At 39.8% G+C, this 18,567-nt stretch overlaps 1 protein-coding gene across 1 annotated transcript in view; it reads left to right on the top strand.

The window, feature by feature from the left end:
• The window catches only part of grm7 (glutamate metabotropic receptor 7), a 251,304-nt gene that overhangs the window by 152,559 nt on the left and 80,178 nt on the right, over positions 1-18,567 (top strand). Inside the window, exon 5 of the mRNA XM_076267919.1 lies at positions 9,767-9,904. Within this exon, the coding sequence (XP_076124034.1) occupies positions 9,767-9,904 (138 nt within the window). The remainder of the gene's footprint in view (positions 1-9,766; positions 9,905-18,567) is intronic.

Here is an 18,567-nt window from a genome sequence, read left to right as displayed (position 1 = left end):
GAAGGCATCAGCTTTGTTGCCTCACTGCCATCATAGAGATGTGTCTCAGAAGATACCCAGATAGCAAAGGGGCGTTGAATCCACGTTTGTTTGAAGCGGTGGAGGTTGATTCAACATGGATTCAACGACCCTTTGCTATCTGGGTATGACTTGGAGTTAAGGCATCTTTTAAAACGATGGTTTCAAACGGAGTCTTTTAATATAAAGTTAATACTATGGTATGAAGTAAGCACACAGCAAGAATGTTAAAGGACAAGTTTGCTATTTTACACTTAAAGCCCTGTTCTCAGATAGTTTATGATTAAATAGAATGTTTAAGATTGAAATTTGGACACATGCTGCTGTCCTAAGAATTTTCAGTTTCTGTGGTAGCACCCCCCCCACCTCCACAAAGCTGCATAGGTGCACTGGAACAATCTTTCTAAAATGCATTAAACTTTCGTTTACAAAGACGTGAAACACTGAGTGGTCAGGGGTGTTTACTGATATGCTCACACAAAAATTGCTGCAAAAGATGCTTTCCAACAGGTGTTTTACCATTCGCTGTAAAACTGTGGAGCTATTTTTCCCAAACGCCTCACACCCGTACCGTATGTGAGCACACCTGTTGAGGATCTGCAGAAAGCTGATCACCGTGTCTCTGCGGTCTGCATTTTACTGAACTTCGCTGGAGGTCGAAAGAAATTGCCCAAAAAGTTATTTCGCCTGAGAAATACAGCGGTTCCCACATTACCTCCTGGGGCGACAGAGTTTGAAGAACTTGGGGTAAGGCTGACATTTTGTAACGTAACGTTTATAACAGGCGTAAAATGAACTTATTTGTTATGTCCATAACCTGTCATGTTCACATCATAAGCCTAACACTAACCCTAGCCTACATGAATAATTTGGCTACATGATTTTGTACGTTTACTATTTTTTTGGCTGTGGAACTTTCATGATGAAAACGTAATGATTCACGTAGGCTATCATTCACATCATGGAAGTTCCAAGACATTTTAGCATTAGCCATGGACGTGACAATAATTTGGATAGCGTAGCCTACGATACCGCGACTGCATAAGACTACAGAAAGAATACAACCCCATATCCGTTTCCGGCGGCGGAGTAATACCGTACCTCACAGCACATCCAATACAAGTTAATGGAGTTGGACAAAAACTACGATGAAACCTGTTGGAAAGAATCTTTTGCAGCGATTTTTGTGTGAGCATATCAGTGAACACCCTTGACCACTCGGTGAGTTTTGCGTCTTTGTAAACGAAAGTTTAATGCGTTTTAGAAAGATTGTTCCAGTGCACCTATGCAGCGTTGCGGAGGTTGGGGGATGTTACCACAGAAACCAAAAATTCTCAGGACAGCAGCATGTGTCCAAATTTCAATCTTAAACGTTCTATTTAATCATAAACTATCTGAAAACAGGGCTTTAAGTGTAAAATACCGAACTTGTCCTTTAAACTAGCTTTCATAAGCTAGCAGGCTAGCGTTAGACAGTTGGCTGACAGACAGCACATATGACACTAGACACTATTGATTACAAAAGTGATGTAACCAAATGACATTTCAATATAATCGGCAGCCAAAGAAGAGCTTCTTCCGACATTGTGTTTACTTTTCACAGCAGTTTGAGAGAGTTTCTGCACAGATATATAGATAATAGGCAGCATAGAAAATAGATCACAGCTACTTTCAAAAACAACCATTTTGAGGTAGTTTGAAGGCATCATAGAATGCATGAAAAGAGATACCCTTTCATTTATACCCTTTCATTTGCAAGTTCCTGATAGTTCCTGATGTTTAATCAACTTAAACTCTTTACAAGAAAGGCGGTGCATTCTTTTAAATAATTATGTGCTTGGATGAGATCATGTGACTTCACATCCAGAGTTTCCGTTTGAAAAAAATGGTGCCGTTCAGAGGTTTCGTTTTCTGGACAGACTGGACAGAGGCTATGTAGCTTAAAGAATGACATAATCAAGCGTAACATGTTCATTAGCCTAACTTAAACATGCTTAACTAGTGTCATTTTAAAGATCTAGCCAGTCTCTATGCTGTTTTCATGGACAGCAAGAATCCGCTTTATTCGTTGTTTTAAATAGGCTACGTTGTTTGTTGCTGCTACCCACATTATCTCCAGTGGTTCAACGGTTTCACTTGCACAGAGGCGCACACACATTGAATGAGCGCTCACACCACTACCCCCAATGCTATGCCTCTTTATTTGATAACACTAAATTAAGAAATGTTTCTTATTCTGGAAAATTGTTTGTTTCTTTTTCTTTCGGTTTTCTTTCTTTTTCTTTTCTTTCATTGTGCCGCAAATTATCCGCGGACCAGCAATCTCCTCGTTGAGGAGGCCCTAACCCTGCTGATCATAGACAGAAAAAGCATGCTTTGGGAACAGAACACAGTTCCATGTCCAGTGTAGCTATGGGTCTGTCTACACAGAGAATGACAAGTGTCTTGGTGCGGCCGCACCCCCCGCACCTCCACCAACGTCACTGATTCCGACAGATACGCCTGACACTTCTGCTTTTTTGGTAGAGCCTGTCCCTTAGCCAAAGACATATTCTTGCTTTAGTATAGGCCTAAATTTTTTTGAGGCTTATTCTCAAATTCAGATTGTGTTAGGGGGATGGGATTATTAGCCAATTTCAATCGGACAATTTGACCGGAGAGATTTAATTTTGTCGGACATTTCTTTTTTTTTTTTTCGGCCAATATCTGACAATTACCGGACAACGGAAACCCTGATCACATCCCTTTAAATTCTTACTCTTTCCCACCCCTGTAGATGAATTAGGGTCACTAAGCACTCCAGAAGCACTCCAGAATCTGTAAAGACTGCAATTTTTCATATATCTGCAGCACTGAATGCATATATTATGGTTAGTTACAGCCTGTTTTTATTATTTAAATATTATTTCAATAAGATTTTTGCCTTTTTACTCGAAAAATAGGTAGGTAATAGGTCATATTGGCATGGCAATATTGTGCAACAATGGATCAATATAGTGAACGGAGTCAGCAGATTACTTAGATACTAATTCTGAATATCTTTGTATAAACAAGACAAACAAACAGATAGATAAATGTATAGACACACAGATAAATAGTTAGATTGATGGAGAGAAATTTATGGAAAAGTACACTTATTTAGTGTAGAAAATCAACCCTTTAATGTTCTATGACAAGGTTGAGAGGAGGACTGAAGTGAAGGTTCACGTGTCTATTCCACTTGATGAAAGTGATTTGACTAAAGATGCAGTTGAGTTTGCTTCAAAAGCAGTGTGACAGACTGTCTCACGCGGCAAAACGAGCTCAAGCAAACAAAAAAAAAAGACTGCCTCAAACTGTGGAGTTTAATTTTGAGGAGTGTAGCAAAGGGAGAGAGCACTCACCCCACCTGGCCTCGAATCTGGGTGTCCGGGGTACTAAACCTGCAGCTTGACCGCAGAAGCCAAAGAGACAGTAAGAGTGCATACTCAACCATAGTGATGATACTCTGTCAACACGGCCCTCCCCTTCGGGAAGCGTGTCCATGGGCTTCATGCACACTGCTGTCCACCAACTGTACTTACCATTCCAGAGTACCCCACACACTAGTGCTTTACCCATCTCTGGGGGTCCCTCGTACGACTCACACATTAGGCACGCCTCTGATGGCCTCACGCCAAGCCATCCCACTTCTGACACCATTTGTAGCGAAGGGAGACAGCAGTCACCCCATCTGACCTTGAGCCCAGGTGTCGCAACGTCAATGTCCGGACTCTATTCACAAAGTGAATATTCGGCCGCAATACGCATGTGAAGTGCTGTGTAAATTTACTCACTTATTCTAATGGGCAGCCGTGGCCCACTGGACTTGCAACTGGAGGGTTGCCGGTTCGAGCCCCGACCAGTGGGCCGCGGCTGAAGTGCCCTTGAGCAAGGCACCTAACCCCTCACTGCTCCCCGAGCGCCGCCGTTGAAGCAGGCAGCTCACTGCGCCGGGATTAGTGTGTGCTTCACCTCACTGTGTGTTCACTGTGTGCTGTTTGTGTTTCACTAATTCACCGATTGGGTTAAATGCAGAGACCAAATTTCCCTCACGGGAAAAATGGCTCTGGTTTAAATTCCCAGTTAGAAAGTCCTTTTGTTGTCTGATTGAAAATCTTCTGTATATACTTGGAGTGGCACATTTAGGGCCCTATCGTACCCCCTGCGCAACATGGCGCAAAGTGCGACGCAAGACTTATTCATATCTTACACCCAGTCAGTGACAACATTTTCACCATGCGCTCCACTTTTATTAAACCTTGCGCTCGGGGGTTTGGCAATTAACGATATAAGGTGTCGTCTGATGCATGATCTAAAAATCACTATCTTACACCCTCTAAAAATCATTACATCACTGACCAAAAAAACCTGGTCTATAGCAAAAGGCGCATAATAAGCACAGCTGAAGACGCACTGTCACAAGATGTAAGCAGCAACTCCTCTGTAGGATAAATATCCTTAGGATATTCGAACATTATTGGGTTAAGTGTTGCTTTTTTCAGGCTATGTTTTCGATGGTAACCCCTTGTCAGTCAATAGTGAAAGTAATTAACTATATAGAACTGTTTTGTTTTTGCTAGTCAGAAACAGGTTTTAGTAAAACAAGGTTTAGTGGAATCCCTGTTCCATACGGTCTTGCGTGCAAGCGCATTCCTTTAAATGTGCCACTGACTATCAAAATACCGATGTGCTGTTTGAAGTTGTGCTGCTTGCTGTTAAAGGGAATGACAGATATTCAAGCAGATATATGCGCCCAGCATCACAAAATCACGCCATGAAATTAGTGATTGTGGACTGGCCACGCCTTTAATGTCTATAAACTTTGTGCCTTTTTCTTTTAATCGACAGAAAGAAGCTGGGCACTGCAAAATTTATGAATAATTAGTCCTAAGTTACAAAGCACTAAGAGCTGGTTTGATCTAGTCCATTTTTTAAGCCTTGTAGTTAAAGCTACTGGGAGCAGGATGTGGAGTGACAACCCTAGTTTGCTGTCACTGATCTGTGACCTGTTCCTTTGGCTTTTCCTCCCCTGGGCAAAATGGACCATTTAACCTGGCATGGGCCATCACATCAGACCCATCACCCCTCCCGCTGTGCATTGATGCACAGTGTCACTAGAGGTTTCCCTTTTGCTTTTGAAGTGACTCTGGACCCCAGTCACTGTCAGAAAGGGTTACACTCATGGCTCAGTCAGAACTGCCTTACTCACTGAATTCCCATGTTAGCCACATGGTACTTCAGTATCCTAGTCTTTTACCTTGAACCTTGTTAGGATATGTACATATATCATGTCCACATTCAAAAGTATTTTCTAACACTAGTATGGCTTGCTCAAACTAATTGGTTTTGTGTCTGATAGGTCTGTATGTACTGTAGTGTACATCCCATTGCCAATGAATCTGTGTATGTATGTGTACGGTACCACACTTCAATAGCCTATGCTTTTAAATATGCAGTGATACACAGATAATGTTGTACGAATCACAAAAGGCTATTCAAGATTGTTGATGATTTTAAAAAAATCATGCATTTTAATTAAGTGTTTCACTAATTCACGGATTGGGATAAATGCAGAGACCAAATTTCCCTCACCGGATCAAAAAAGTACAGTATATACTGTACTTTTTTGATCCGGTGAGGGAAATTTGGTCTCTGCATTTATCCCAATCCGTGAATTAGTGAAACACACACAACACACAGTGAGGTGAAGCACACACTAATCCCGGCGCAGTGAGCTGCCTGCATCAAGAGCGGCGCTCGGGGAGCAGTGAGGGGTTAGGTGCCTTGCTCAAGGGCACTTCAGCCGTGCCTACTGGTCGGGGTTCGAACCAGCAACCCTCCGGTTACAGGTCCGAAGTGCTAACCAGTAGGCCACGGCTGCCTCACACTCACGCCTCACATTATCCAAAGCAGAGCCAATATAAATACATTTAGAAAAGATTAATGGTGTTCTAATCTACATTTAGGGGGGAGGGGGGACAACATGCAGTGGGATTTATCAAATGTCCTTTCTAATTTACCATGCAATGTATCCCACCCCTTTCTTCCACTGTCATGGCATTTGTGTAATGGTGCACACAACTATGAAGCTTGTGTCTTCCACCTGATATATTTTCTTCTCAGTGTAAGTTGATAGAATGCAAAACCAAGTTTACCTTGTCATAGTTGAATAACAACAGTTCGGTGGGTAACATGGACATACAGAGAAGTCCCAGTGACAGCTCTTTCCAATGCAAATCTCAAAACTTGAAACTGTCTCTGTAAAACGGGCAAATCTCAACAAAGCTTATAGTTGACGTCAACTCAGGGCTGTACCTTATTTGGCTCTGGTCTGTACCCTTTTAACGCCCCCGAAATGTACATACACACCAGCCAACTTCCAGCTTCAGGCTCCTTCACCGGAAGTTTGATGACGCCAGACTTCAGTAGGCTAGATGATCCAAGGTGCCGTATTTGCAGATAAACATCATTTGTTTGGCTTTTTAATGCTTGGATTTTGTTAAAGTAAGTGAGAAATAGACACTGTTCACAGAGGTGTATCAAGCTTTTTAAAAGTGGGGGTGTTCTGGAATAGGGAAGTGAAATAATCCAGCCAAATTATAAATAACTCCCTGCAAGGACGTTGGAAGTATTTTCTGAGAGGGTCGAGACGATATTAGCAGGTGTCCGCAAGCAGCGTTCCTCTTCTGTGTGGCTCATGTGACATGTAGGCCTACATGTTCTACCTGCTATCACTTCACTGCTTGACACTACCCTACATGGAGACATGGATATCTCACGTTATCAATTAAGAAAACATTTTAAAAATATATGTTTTGTGCAAATGGGTTAGCACCTTCATAGCTTTAGTTGAACAGAGATGCAGATCATCTCACTAATTAATTTATTTGTGCAAGCCCATTATTGACAGCAGTTGTTTTTTTCTGCTCGCCACCTTCTTGCCAGTCAAGAAGTGAGTTGTTCAAAACCTTTCTTTTTAGTAAACTCTGTGTACACAAACAATGTTCTCAATGCTCGAGTTATGTGTACTGACCCTGGTGATACTTTGAGCAAAGCTTATGTTGTGTTGAGCCTTCTTAGTGTTTTAAAATGTTTGATGCGATCATAGTGGTGCCCCTAGCACTCCCATTCAAAAGGCTATTTGACCCGAAAACGAAAATACGATCTTAAAAGTGGGGCTTACGTTGTAGTTATGCTTTTAAATGAAGTTTGAATGAAAGTTTGACTCGGGTACATTCACAAAAATAACTTAGTTTTGCTTTAAGTACATTCGGATACATTCACAAAAAGGTTGCACTTAGTTTTGTTTTAAGTTAACGTTATGTATGTAAGCTAGTTTGGTTGTTCATAAGCTGACAAAGGAAGTTACATTGTCCATGTAAGCTAATGCAGATGGTTAACGTAATTTTCATAGTAGCCTTCCTGTTTATAACCTCAATTAAAGGGTAGACTACTCATAGAGCGCAGACTTTTGCAAATGCCAATATCTCGCTATGTTACTGAAATTGTTTTCCATAATACTGTTTAACGTTAAATACAAACAAACTATGCAGAAAAGTGATTATTTCAGCTAAACTCGTAGCTTAATACTAATGAGAGATCAAGGAAAAACAAGTGCATGTGTTGCAGAAATTCCTAGAATGTTAGAGATGGCCAAGAGATGACAAGATGACAGGACCGTGCATTGTGTACAGTCTGCAGTGCTGATATAGTCTGCTTAAACATAGTATGTAATATAATGTATGTATTTTGCATTTTCAGAGCAATATATTTTGCATTTTCAGGGCAATCTTTATGTATTGATATGTAGGTGTTAAAGGAATTATCCGGAGTAAAATGCACTTTAGATCGATTTACGGATGATTGGGGGTACATACGTTGAGTTGACATCAAAATCATGTCATTCGGATGTGTTTTGAGAAAGTTCGATTGTACCGTTTTCAGTCACACAACTCGTAGCCTGGAAGTGAGCAGGGCATTTCAATTTCGCCGCTACAAAACGCTATTTTTATACCTCTTCTACAGTTCCAAACAACATAACACTTACGTTTTTTTTTAAAGGCGACAAAATTGTGAATTTCCAGAGCGTGTTACAACACACTCAGCAATAAGACTCCTACAGCAAAGATGACAACATTTCCGGAAAGGTACTGGCTTGATGAAATTCATTCTGGACTCTCTATTCGACCACATAAAGACCTCGGGATACTTCGGTTTGGCTTTAGGGACACTCTACTCACTACCACGTAAGTGTTATGTTGTTTGGAACTGTAGAAGAGGTATAAAAATAGCGTTTTGTAGCGGCGAAATTGAAATGCCCTGCTCACTTCCAGGCTACGAGTTGTGTGACTGAAAACGGTACAATCGAACTTTCTCAAAACACATCCGAATGACATGATTTTGATGTCAACTCAACGTATGTACCCCCAATCATCCGTAAATCGATCTAAAGTGCATTTTACTCCGGATAATTCCTTTAAGTGAATTGAAATTAACAAAATTATGGCAATAGGCTACTTTGAAAGAAACATTGAAGTGCTCATTTGATGTTATGAGAGAGAGGTCTGTGTCAGTCCTTGATATCAACAACATTTTTCAAATAACATAATTTTTTACAAAGAACAGAATGTTCAGGGTGAGAATATCAGTTAGGCTAATGTACAATAGACTTACTGTAAATGGTTATTTTATTCAGGTACATTCTCAATTTACATTTCTGACATTAAGAAGTCAACTATGCAAAAATATAACGTGTTATATCTTTTGTAAAGTTTTTCAAAACATTTTCAACATAAGGTGTACTCCAAACATTTCTTCAGGTTTGGCAGTTGTTCCACTTTACCTGCCTATCCCACAATAATGTTTATTGACAATAATTCGAGAATGACGGTAATTCAGCGATTGGTATTATTTTTTACCCTTGCAGGTATTTTATACATGTGTCTCCGTGTCATACTGAAGTCTTTCGATGGATTCTAAATGAAATCAGGTCTGTGGCTCTCCAAAAGAGCCTCTTGGGTCTCATTCATGAGGATGTCCAGAAAACCACGCTAAATCTGCCAAAACTGACCATTTTATTCTCCATGGAATAGCACTGCTAACCGTACTCCTCTGTCTGTCTATATACTGTATCTAATTTTTCTGACAGATATTTGCAGTATGTTTTTTAATGTCAATTAATATATCCATATGTCTCTTTAATTTGTGCCACTCTGATTGGTGAGCATGCCCGGTGCACAAGAAGCACAGCACACCGACCAACTATGAAGCTCACCAATCAGAATTTCTGTGCCCCTCACGTACTAACACAGTAATATGTGACAAACACGGCACACCCACCAACCAGAAGTGACATAGTCAAGGAGGATGAAATGAATATAAAAGTCAGAAATGTGACAAAATTAACTGTGCACCATTATTTGTAGATTTAGCCATTAGATAATTGTGTTCATTCATATTTTGATTATGATTGCGATAATTGTGCAGCCCATACCAAAATCACAATCGGTTGTGATTGGTTCTTGGGTTTTCTATGATTTTGGAAATCGTTGTGAATTGTAGGATGGCCAGGTGGATCTGCAGAACAAATTGAAATGCACTCAAAGATTCGTCTGGATTTACTAAAACTAATTATGGTTTCATAGGTCTCAGTACATGGGAATATGATCGATGCCTATTCTGTGAAATCTATTCTTGCCAAGCTAAGTGTGTTCTCTTTTTCTTTCAGGGTTTGATGCCTATTTTGCATCTCGTTCACTGGAAAACAACAGAAGGAATGTGTGGTTTGCTGAATTCTGGGAGGAGAACTTTAATTGCAAGCTAATGAGTTCATCAAAGAAAGAAGAGACCAGCAGAAAATGCACAGGTAATATTTAAAATGCTGACTGACGTCATGACAGAATTCCTTCTTTAATCACAAAACACTCTCCAAGGGGAGCTATTCATTGAACTAAGCAGTTCTGTAAACTGCTACCTCTCTTTTTAAAACCTCACTCTGTCAGCTATATAACAAAATGGGCCCATCTGTTCCAATGGCTTGCCATTCATCCATTTCCACCCATCCCTGCATTCCCATTCTCACTGCCCCTTTTCAGATCTCTCCCACATACAAAATGGTCTGCAGGCTACCCAACTGCTAATGTTCATGGCAATGCAGACAAATGACAAGTAATCAATTCCAACTCTATGATTTCATCTCAATTTTGATTTTAACTCCAGCATTTCCAAGGGTTTTTGGTGATAGTATTCATTCATGGCAATTTAGGACATAGTAACATCGGGGAAAGGTATGTGGGTTGGCATTTTATAATTTCTTAAAGTTAAATTGGCTTAATATCTTTTGTTTGTCTTACTTTTAGTACTATACCCCTTGTTGAAATGAATGATTGTTTGAACAGTTTTATAATGTAGTCATGATCTATATTAAATATCCATTGTCTTAGTAGTAATAAATAATACATTTAGTTTCAACAAATAAAACCATTTCTCATTGGGAACATATGGAAAGGAGTGGTATCCACACATGTGCATTTTTTAAAATTGAATTTCAAGTCTGGTTCATAATGTCTAATATATTTAGTTTGAACAGTGTCAAGAGAACTCCCTGTCAGGGTAAGCCTTCTGTGACAGGAGGCTTTCTGCAGGTCAATTGATGTGATTTGAGGAGTAATAAGAAGCCATGCTGCTAGTGACAGTTGGCAGTGACAGCAACAGCTCTCTAGAACAAGCTTTTGTGGATCAGTCTTTTTCCCCTCAGACATCAGTGTTAAGGCCCATTCACACCAAGAACGATAACGATAACTATAACCATAACTATAAAACCATAACTATAAAACAACAATAAACAAAGTCTCTCCTTCATTAATGAATGTGATGGTTAAAATTCGATGGGTTCTGATTGGCTATTAGCTTTTTATCGTTCTGAAAATCGCTCTGAAAGTGATCCCCAACGATATCGTTCTTCATGTCGTTATCGTTATAGTTTATGTGTGAACGTCGTCATTCATATTAACGAGAACAATATTTATTTATAGTTCTTTGCTTTTTTATTTTTAGTGAACAACGTGTTTCGCCTATGCTTCGTCAGGTTCACTTTTCATCTCCACATGCCACCGACAGGTGATATAGGTGATTACCCAGGTCACATGACCACACCAATTGGTGCAAGATGCCACCCAATTAACAATTTGGGTTCCCGTATGAGTTCATATACATTACAGTACATCCATAGTTCACACACCACCTACGACAATGCCCAAAACTCGAGCACATACACAGTTAGAATTTTACATATCCATGTTCACATATCACTTCCAAGGTTAACTTTCTCAATGTTCAATTTCAAGACTTAATGTAAGAGTGGGTTCAACTTCAAAAATACTCGTCTATCAAAGTCTAAAAATGCAATGTGCAAATACTACTGTGCAAAAATGCAATGTGCAAATACCTCTGTGCAAAATTGCAATGTGCAAATACCAATGTGCAAAATTGCAAAGTGCAGATACCAATGTGCAAAATTGCAATGTGCAAAATTGCAAGGTGCAAATATTACTTAAATTACGTATATGGAAATTATAGATGTGGGAAATGTGCACATTGCTCCCATACTTTCAACACAAAAACATTTAGTCACCCACACTCAGGCAAGAAATACCAAATAAAAGAATTTATTAACTGTCTGTCAACACATGTAGTATACATGCTGAAATGCCCGTGTGGACAAATATACATTGGACAAACCAAACGTAATTTAAAACTAAGAATTGCAGAACATAAAGGGGCAATAAGAAATGGAAATATGGATTACGCCATAGCTAGGCATTATAAAGAGATGCACCATGGACCAGCCACCTCCCTAAAATGTATTGGCATCGAACGTGTGAAACCCAGCCCAAGAGGGGGCAACTTGATTAAACAACTGTTACAGAGAGAGGCATATTGGATACATGAATTAAATACAGTAGAACCCCATGGTCTCAATGAATTACAAGATTTAAGTGTATTTCTGTGAAAATCTTTTGGCATTTGCACAATGCATATTAGCACACTGGTATTTATGATATATGAACCTGATGCACAAGATGTGTACTGATTGATATTGGATCATTATTGATATTGGAGTTACTGATGAAATGTGAACCTTGGATATGTTAGATATGAATATGGGGATGAGATGTTATCATGGCTCTAGAATTGGACTGTATATGGACATTGTTGCTTGTAATGTATAAACTTTAGTTGTAATTTAAGTAATATTTGCACCTTGCAATTTTGCACATTGCAATTTTGCACATTGGTATCTGCACTTTGCAATTTTGCACATTGGTATTTGCACATTGCAATTTTGCGTGAAGCTAATTTACATACAGCAGCAGAAAGGAGGATGTGGTAAGACTAGCTGCTATTAGAAGGATTATAAAATCAAAATAATAATAATAATATAAAAGGTCTAAATATTAGTCAAAGCAGGAAAATTGTACAACAGCCATATCATTAATCATACCCTTGAATTGGTACAAACCTTCTAATCTAATTTTATTAATTCTTGCATTTTTTCCATTTATTAGATAAAAAGTTTATTAATTAATGGTATAGTTTACAGTGATGAGTTCTAAACCCATCCCCAGTTATAAAACGTACTGTGGTAAACTGTATCAAGTGATTTCAGTGTGGAAGGGGCTGCATGAATGTGTAACAGATACCAGCTAGTTTAGCTGTGTGTATTTGAAACGTTGATAAACCTCACTCCCCGACGCTTCAAGAGTCCTGCTGGCATGAAAGCTAGTGGCCTGGGCTTTTAGCTCGATTGTTAGCACGCTCAACTCCCGATCCGAGCGGCTGCTGTTTCACAGGTTCGAGTCTGGGCGTGTGCGGGGCTGAATAGCACAGGTTCAACACAACGCAGGTTACACATATACACAAGGTCACGACTGACATTATAGCTGCTTGAACAATGGTCATTCTGTTTAGAGAGAATCAAGATCTAAACCTGTAAATTGCAGCTATTGCAGAGCATGGAGATTCCAGACCCTGGTAAACTAGAAAGATTCTGGAAAGGGTCTGGCCACGAATAATGTAATGGCCCAACTCGAGGGGTGGCACCAAGCGTGCATTTGAAAATCTCACTGCACGCAATTGGATAAGACTATACGACCAATGTTTACAGACTGATTCCAGACTTCGACGCAATTGGATAACACTACGACTGTCATCTGTTTAGTGTTTAGCTCGCCTTTGGCCCGCCTATATCAGATACACCGATGTGATTGGCTTCCCGCGATACAAGTGGCAAAAGTAGCATGCATTATTACTCATTGCCAATTCAAATTGTGCTCTTGCGAGAACTCTGGATTTTCCAATTTTTTATTGCAAGCTCTGGAGTAGCAAAAATCAAAGTTCACCATCTTAACGTACCGATGATCACAGATGACAAAAGTGTGTAGGGTGTATTGTCTACATTTTTAAACTTATTTGTCCCCACGACATTGTAACACATGTGATTATTCAAAATCTTCATGTTATTTTCCCATAAAAAAAAAAGCAAGATACCGGATCTCCAGGGGCCTGTACTACGAAGGGAGCTTAACCTACCCAGATGTAACCCAGGGTTATTTTGTTAAACCAGGGTTGACAAAACCTGGTTATCTTAAGTGGTGTTAATCGGTACTAAGACGCTGATTATGAAGTTGATTTGTTGAGCCGGGGTTAACCTAATTGGAGTTTGTGCGCGTTCACATAAAAGGGGCGGGTTGCAGCGCAAGTCACCACTTTCAATGATGACACGATCACCTTATTTTACGGATGAGGAATGCACAATTATTATGCCAAGTTATGAGGAATTAAAGCCCACTCTACGACAAAAATCAAATACGTCGGCAGTGAACAAAGCAAGGCAAGGCTGTTGGCAACGTATTGCAGATTGGGTAGCCTAAATGCCTAAAAGTAAAGTTTTATTTCCACATGTTCTTCAAATATGTGTTACGGAGGATTAATAGCTTGCAGAATGTCTGAAATGAGTTGAAATAATTAAGTTGCCTATTTTGAGTTCATAGCCTACAGATGCAACACAATTTAGAAGTGGGCATATAGATTACAGTAATAGGATAATTTAATGTTTAAGTAGGCCCCATTGACTGATTTAGTGTATGCCTAATCCTGTGAACATTTCAGATGCAACACCATTGCCAAACGCACATGGCAGCAGGTGAAAATTAAACACAAACACATTATTCAGAATCGTAGGTTTATATAGTTATAGCTTGCATTAATATTTCTTAATTATGAAAACATGTAGGCCTAGTATGCTTATAGCCTTCACTTGGCCTCTGTTTTACAGCTAACAAGAAAAAGGTGTTTTTGAACACTACTGTAAGGCACCAGAGTGTTTTACAGTAGCAGAGGAGTTGGCCATCGCAAATAATAGTGGAAGGCCGATTATGGAAGTGGTTGAGGGAGGCATTCGGTCAGATTCTGGTGCTGTGGAAATGTGTAGCCTTTATGTGCAGGGTACAGTAATATGTCATTCAATTCAACAAGTTTGTTAAAATGGTGATTTTAATTTATTAGGCCTACTGTAGGCTATGTCCGATTTATTTCAGGCTATTCTTGCTCAGATGTTCAGCATACTGTAGGCTAGGCCTATATCCGATTTATTTTCGGACATACAGTATTCTTGCTCAGATGTTCAGCATCACCGATTAGATGACATTAGAGACTTCTGCCTAGATCATCTGACAAAGATAACAAATTCCCTCGGCTGACAATATCTTCATAGAGAATATCGTCCGGATATATATATATATATATATATATATATATATATATAGTCTATATATGGCGGTCTCTAAAACCCCTCGCCCTGCGATGAGAGCCCCTCACGATTTGCGCTCCAATGTCGTATGGATCATCCAGGTACGCCGACATTATCTCGAATTGTTAGTGGAGGGGTGGTACTTATAAAGGGTGTGGTTAACGGAAACCTCGGGTTAACCAAGAACATAACCTGCTCGGAGCAGGTTTGAGATGCAGCGTAAATTGCCATGGCAGCATAGCTTGGTTGAAACCTATCCACCTTTCGTAGTACGGGTTAATCGGGAAGTTACGCCACACATATGGGCAACGACGACAGCTTTTTATAGGCGAACTCAGGTCTATTGTCCTTATATGGAGTACTACAAATAGAGCAGTAGTTTTGTGTTTATATGCATTTGCTGTCATGGAAAAATTAATTGGATTGAAGAGGAAAACATCTTTCTGCTCAAACACCATATTCAAAATCGAAAAAGGGAACACAAGTGAGAGATGGTCTATATGATAACCGATACTCCTTATGGCTTTGTCAGATTGCACATTTTTTTTTTAAACACATTATCATGTAGCCTATCGTTTGTGTCGTGTGTCATCATAGTGTCCATGTCAGTACGGGTATCATAAGACATTCCCCAAAAATTCTGACATCCTAGACTTTTTGTAGTGGTGTTGTGGAACGTCACAGACAATAAATCTATAGTCATTGAATATGTCACATTACAAAACATATTCAATGTTATTGTTCAAGGTATATTCAATGTTCAGTTCTTCCTTCCCCCTCCCGACATTTCATATTCAAGCACAACGCTGGAAATTTGTCGGCTACAATCGTGCCAAAATCGGGCTGAAGTCATGTAATCTGACCGAGCCATTAGTGGCAAATGGCATTACCATAGGAAGCAGTGAACTCTTGATGGTTGATTTGATGATGGAGGCCTTTTGTGTAGAGGAGTGTTTGTGTGTCTGCCAGCATTTAAGATAAAGACTGGTTATTACCTCAGTGTCGCAAAAGGTCATTCAGATGTTTGCGATGGCACTCTTTCTTTGACTTGCATTGTATTTGATACAGCACCACATGTGGCACAACGTGATATTATGAGAGCAGGCCTGGTGCTAGCTTGTTTGCTTAAGTTAAGTCATTCTTTACTTGTCCTGTAGGAAATCTGGTCTCTGCGTTTTACCCATCTGGGGGTAGTGTACACACATACATACACATACACACACACATATACTTGGAGCAGTGAGCTCACTCAGAGCCAACACATACTAAGAGCACGCACGCAGACACACCCAGAGCAGTGGGGAGCCCTTAATCCAGCGCCCAGGGAAGAGTTGGGGTTAGGTGCCTTGCTCCTTCGGTCACAAGTATGATTCCCTAACCAGAAGGCCCATTTCTGAGAACAGTAAATAGTGGTATACATCTCTGAGTAAGGAATTAAATATCTGCCAGAGTTTATTTTAAAGCAGCACTGAACTATTTTCTATTTTCTATCATAAATGTCACATACACCAGAGACAATAAATCGTCAATCGACAATTATTTTCTGGGGGACTCTTTCTTTGCCCAGAAAACAGCTTTTCATTTGTGTGCAGCTGCCAAATGAGGGGGAGGACGAGGAACTTAGCAAAACTCCCCTGCTCCCGTTCTGTTAGTGCCAATCTTACCACAGTCTTCTTTGTGTCATAATGGCATGCTGTGTTTATCTTTGTTTTCCAGCCTTGTGGATCATTTTTTTTCCTCAGAGATGAGCTGTGGAGAAACATGGCAATAGGATAATGACTGTGACAGACTTTTCCCTGCAAGTTTTCTAATAATTAAAAAAATACTACACCACAAACTATAGACTGAAACGAGCATCTCACTTTTGTGTAAATGATTTACAGTTGTTCAAATTCTGCGACAGAAGTTTCAAAAGAAGTTCATAAACGATTATCAAAATAGGCTAACATATGAGAAGGTTTAAATTTCTTCTAATTATGGATATAGTTAGTAACATAGTAAAATAGTAACTAAGTGTGAAAGCTAATTGGATTTTGTCATCATAACATTCAGGGGCGGAGTGGGGCACTAAAATCCACCGGGAAAATTCTGAGCAAAATAACCGATTCTCCGAAAGCATCGGAGCACAACATTTCAGCGAAGTTTTGATGGATTGACAGTAGCCTAGGCTATGAATGTGGCGAGTGCTGTTCATATTAAATCACATTTATCTACGAACAACTAGGACATTTAGAACAGTAATGTAGACAAAGTAAGACGAAGTAAGTGGCTATATACCCAATCTCTCGGTGCAGCTATCACAAGAGTTACCCGAGTCAGACTACGTGCCTACGTTACATTTACGTCCCCTGAGCCTGCGCAGAAAGCCTCGTCGACCAACAGGAACCGGTTGAAATTTGCTTCACCCGCCTCGATTGACGTCTACGTGATGACTCTGTCCATATCTTTTACTGTCTATGGATAAACCAGAAACACATTCCCCATTCCTAGGAGGCTTTGCTCCATTCTAGCCTAGGCCTGCGTTAATTTAAGAACAAACAAACAAATTAAATTGTCTTTTTTTTTAATTTGTGACCATGAAAGTTCTGTAACGCCTGAATAAGACAAAAATGAATTAAGATAAAAAATTAAGGCTAGCCTTCACAAAAATCAGCATGGGAGAGACGAGTGTGCAGGGTAACCATGAATGACATATAGACAGTGAGCGAGTGGTATAAATATTGGTTGGACTTCTTAGAACTTCTTAGAAGTGTAGATCTCGGAGATTTTTGCGGAAAATTCTATATGTATATTTCATGTACGACTCACCTCGGCCAGCCCACCGGGAAAACTCCCGACCGTCCCGATTGCCACCCCGCCCCTTACCTGATAACATTACCTTAAAAACTTTTTCTAACAAAGGCAGGGCTCTACACTAAAAACATTTTCCAGGAGCACTTGTGTGCCTAAGTTAAAAAATGTAGGAGCACAGACAAAAATTTGGGCGCACAGTCAGTTCTGTACTTAACTTACACATAATCTAACATTACACTCCAGCTAACAGTTAAACATGCCAGTGCACCAATTGCGTAGGAACCATATGTAAGATTGTGGCCAAAACTGGTACTGCAATCACTTTGTGTAATCCCCCCCCCCCCCCCCCCCCCGACTTGAGGTTGCCAACCCAGATGCCGAAACACTACTGACTTTGTGATTAGTACATAGGTGGAGGGTGGCGCATCAGGCCAAAACACAACATGACATGACAAAACACATCATCAACATCAGTTGAGGGCTGCAACTTCACTTTTTAAATGACAATATCCTGGCCAGACTGCTGTTGTCAGTGATATAAGTGTTTAAAATGAACATGATTTCTTAATGTCTAATGACATATCAGGGCCATTTTATGATTCATTGAAATTCATTTCTTACATACGGTTCCTTTAAGAATGACTGACAACATTTAGGCTACAGGAAACAGGATTTTAAAGATCAGTGCCTACTTTATTTTCAGTCTGTTCTATTTTCCTACATTTTGTTAATGTAAAATAATAGAATACATTGCCATATTTGCATTTAGCCTGTATATCAAGTATCCTGCCAAATGTAGGCTAATTTATTTATTTGTGAATCCATCTGTAGCTAATAGGCTATGCCAAATATGCCCATGGTGACCTATCTGACTGCATACTGCCTAATACTACTACTAAAACAGTCCATTTTCTCTTCCACAAAAC

Source organism: Alosa pseudoharengus, unplaced genomic scaffold, assembly GCF_046254945.1.
Source record: "Alosa pseudoharengus isolate Yale_2024_CS ecotype anadromous, Long Island Sound unplaced genomic scaffold, YU_APseudo_1.1 YU_APseudo_1.1_scf_5, whole genome shotgun sequence".
In the NCBI taxonomy this organism is placed as follows: Eukaryota; Metazoa; Chordata; class Actinopteri; order Clupeiformes; family Clupeidae; genus Alosa; species Alosa pseudoharengus.
This window is presented reverse-complemented; position numbering and strand designations above follow the sequence as displayed.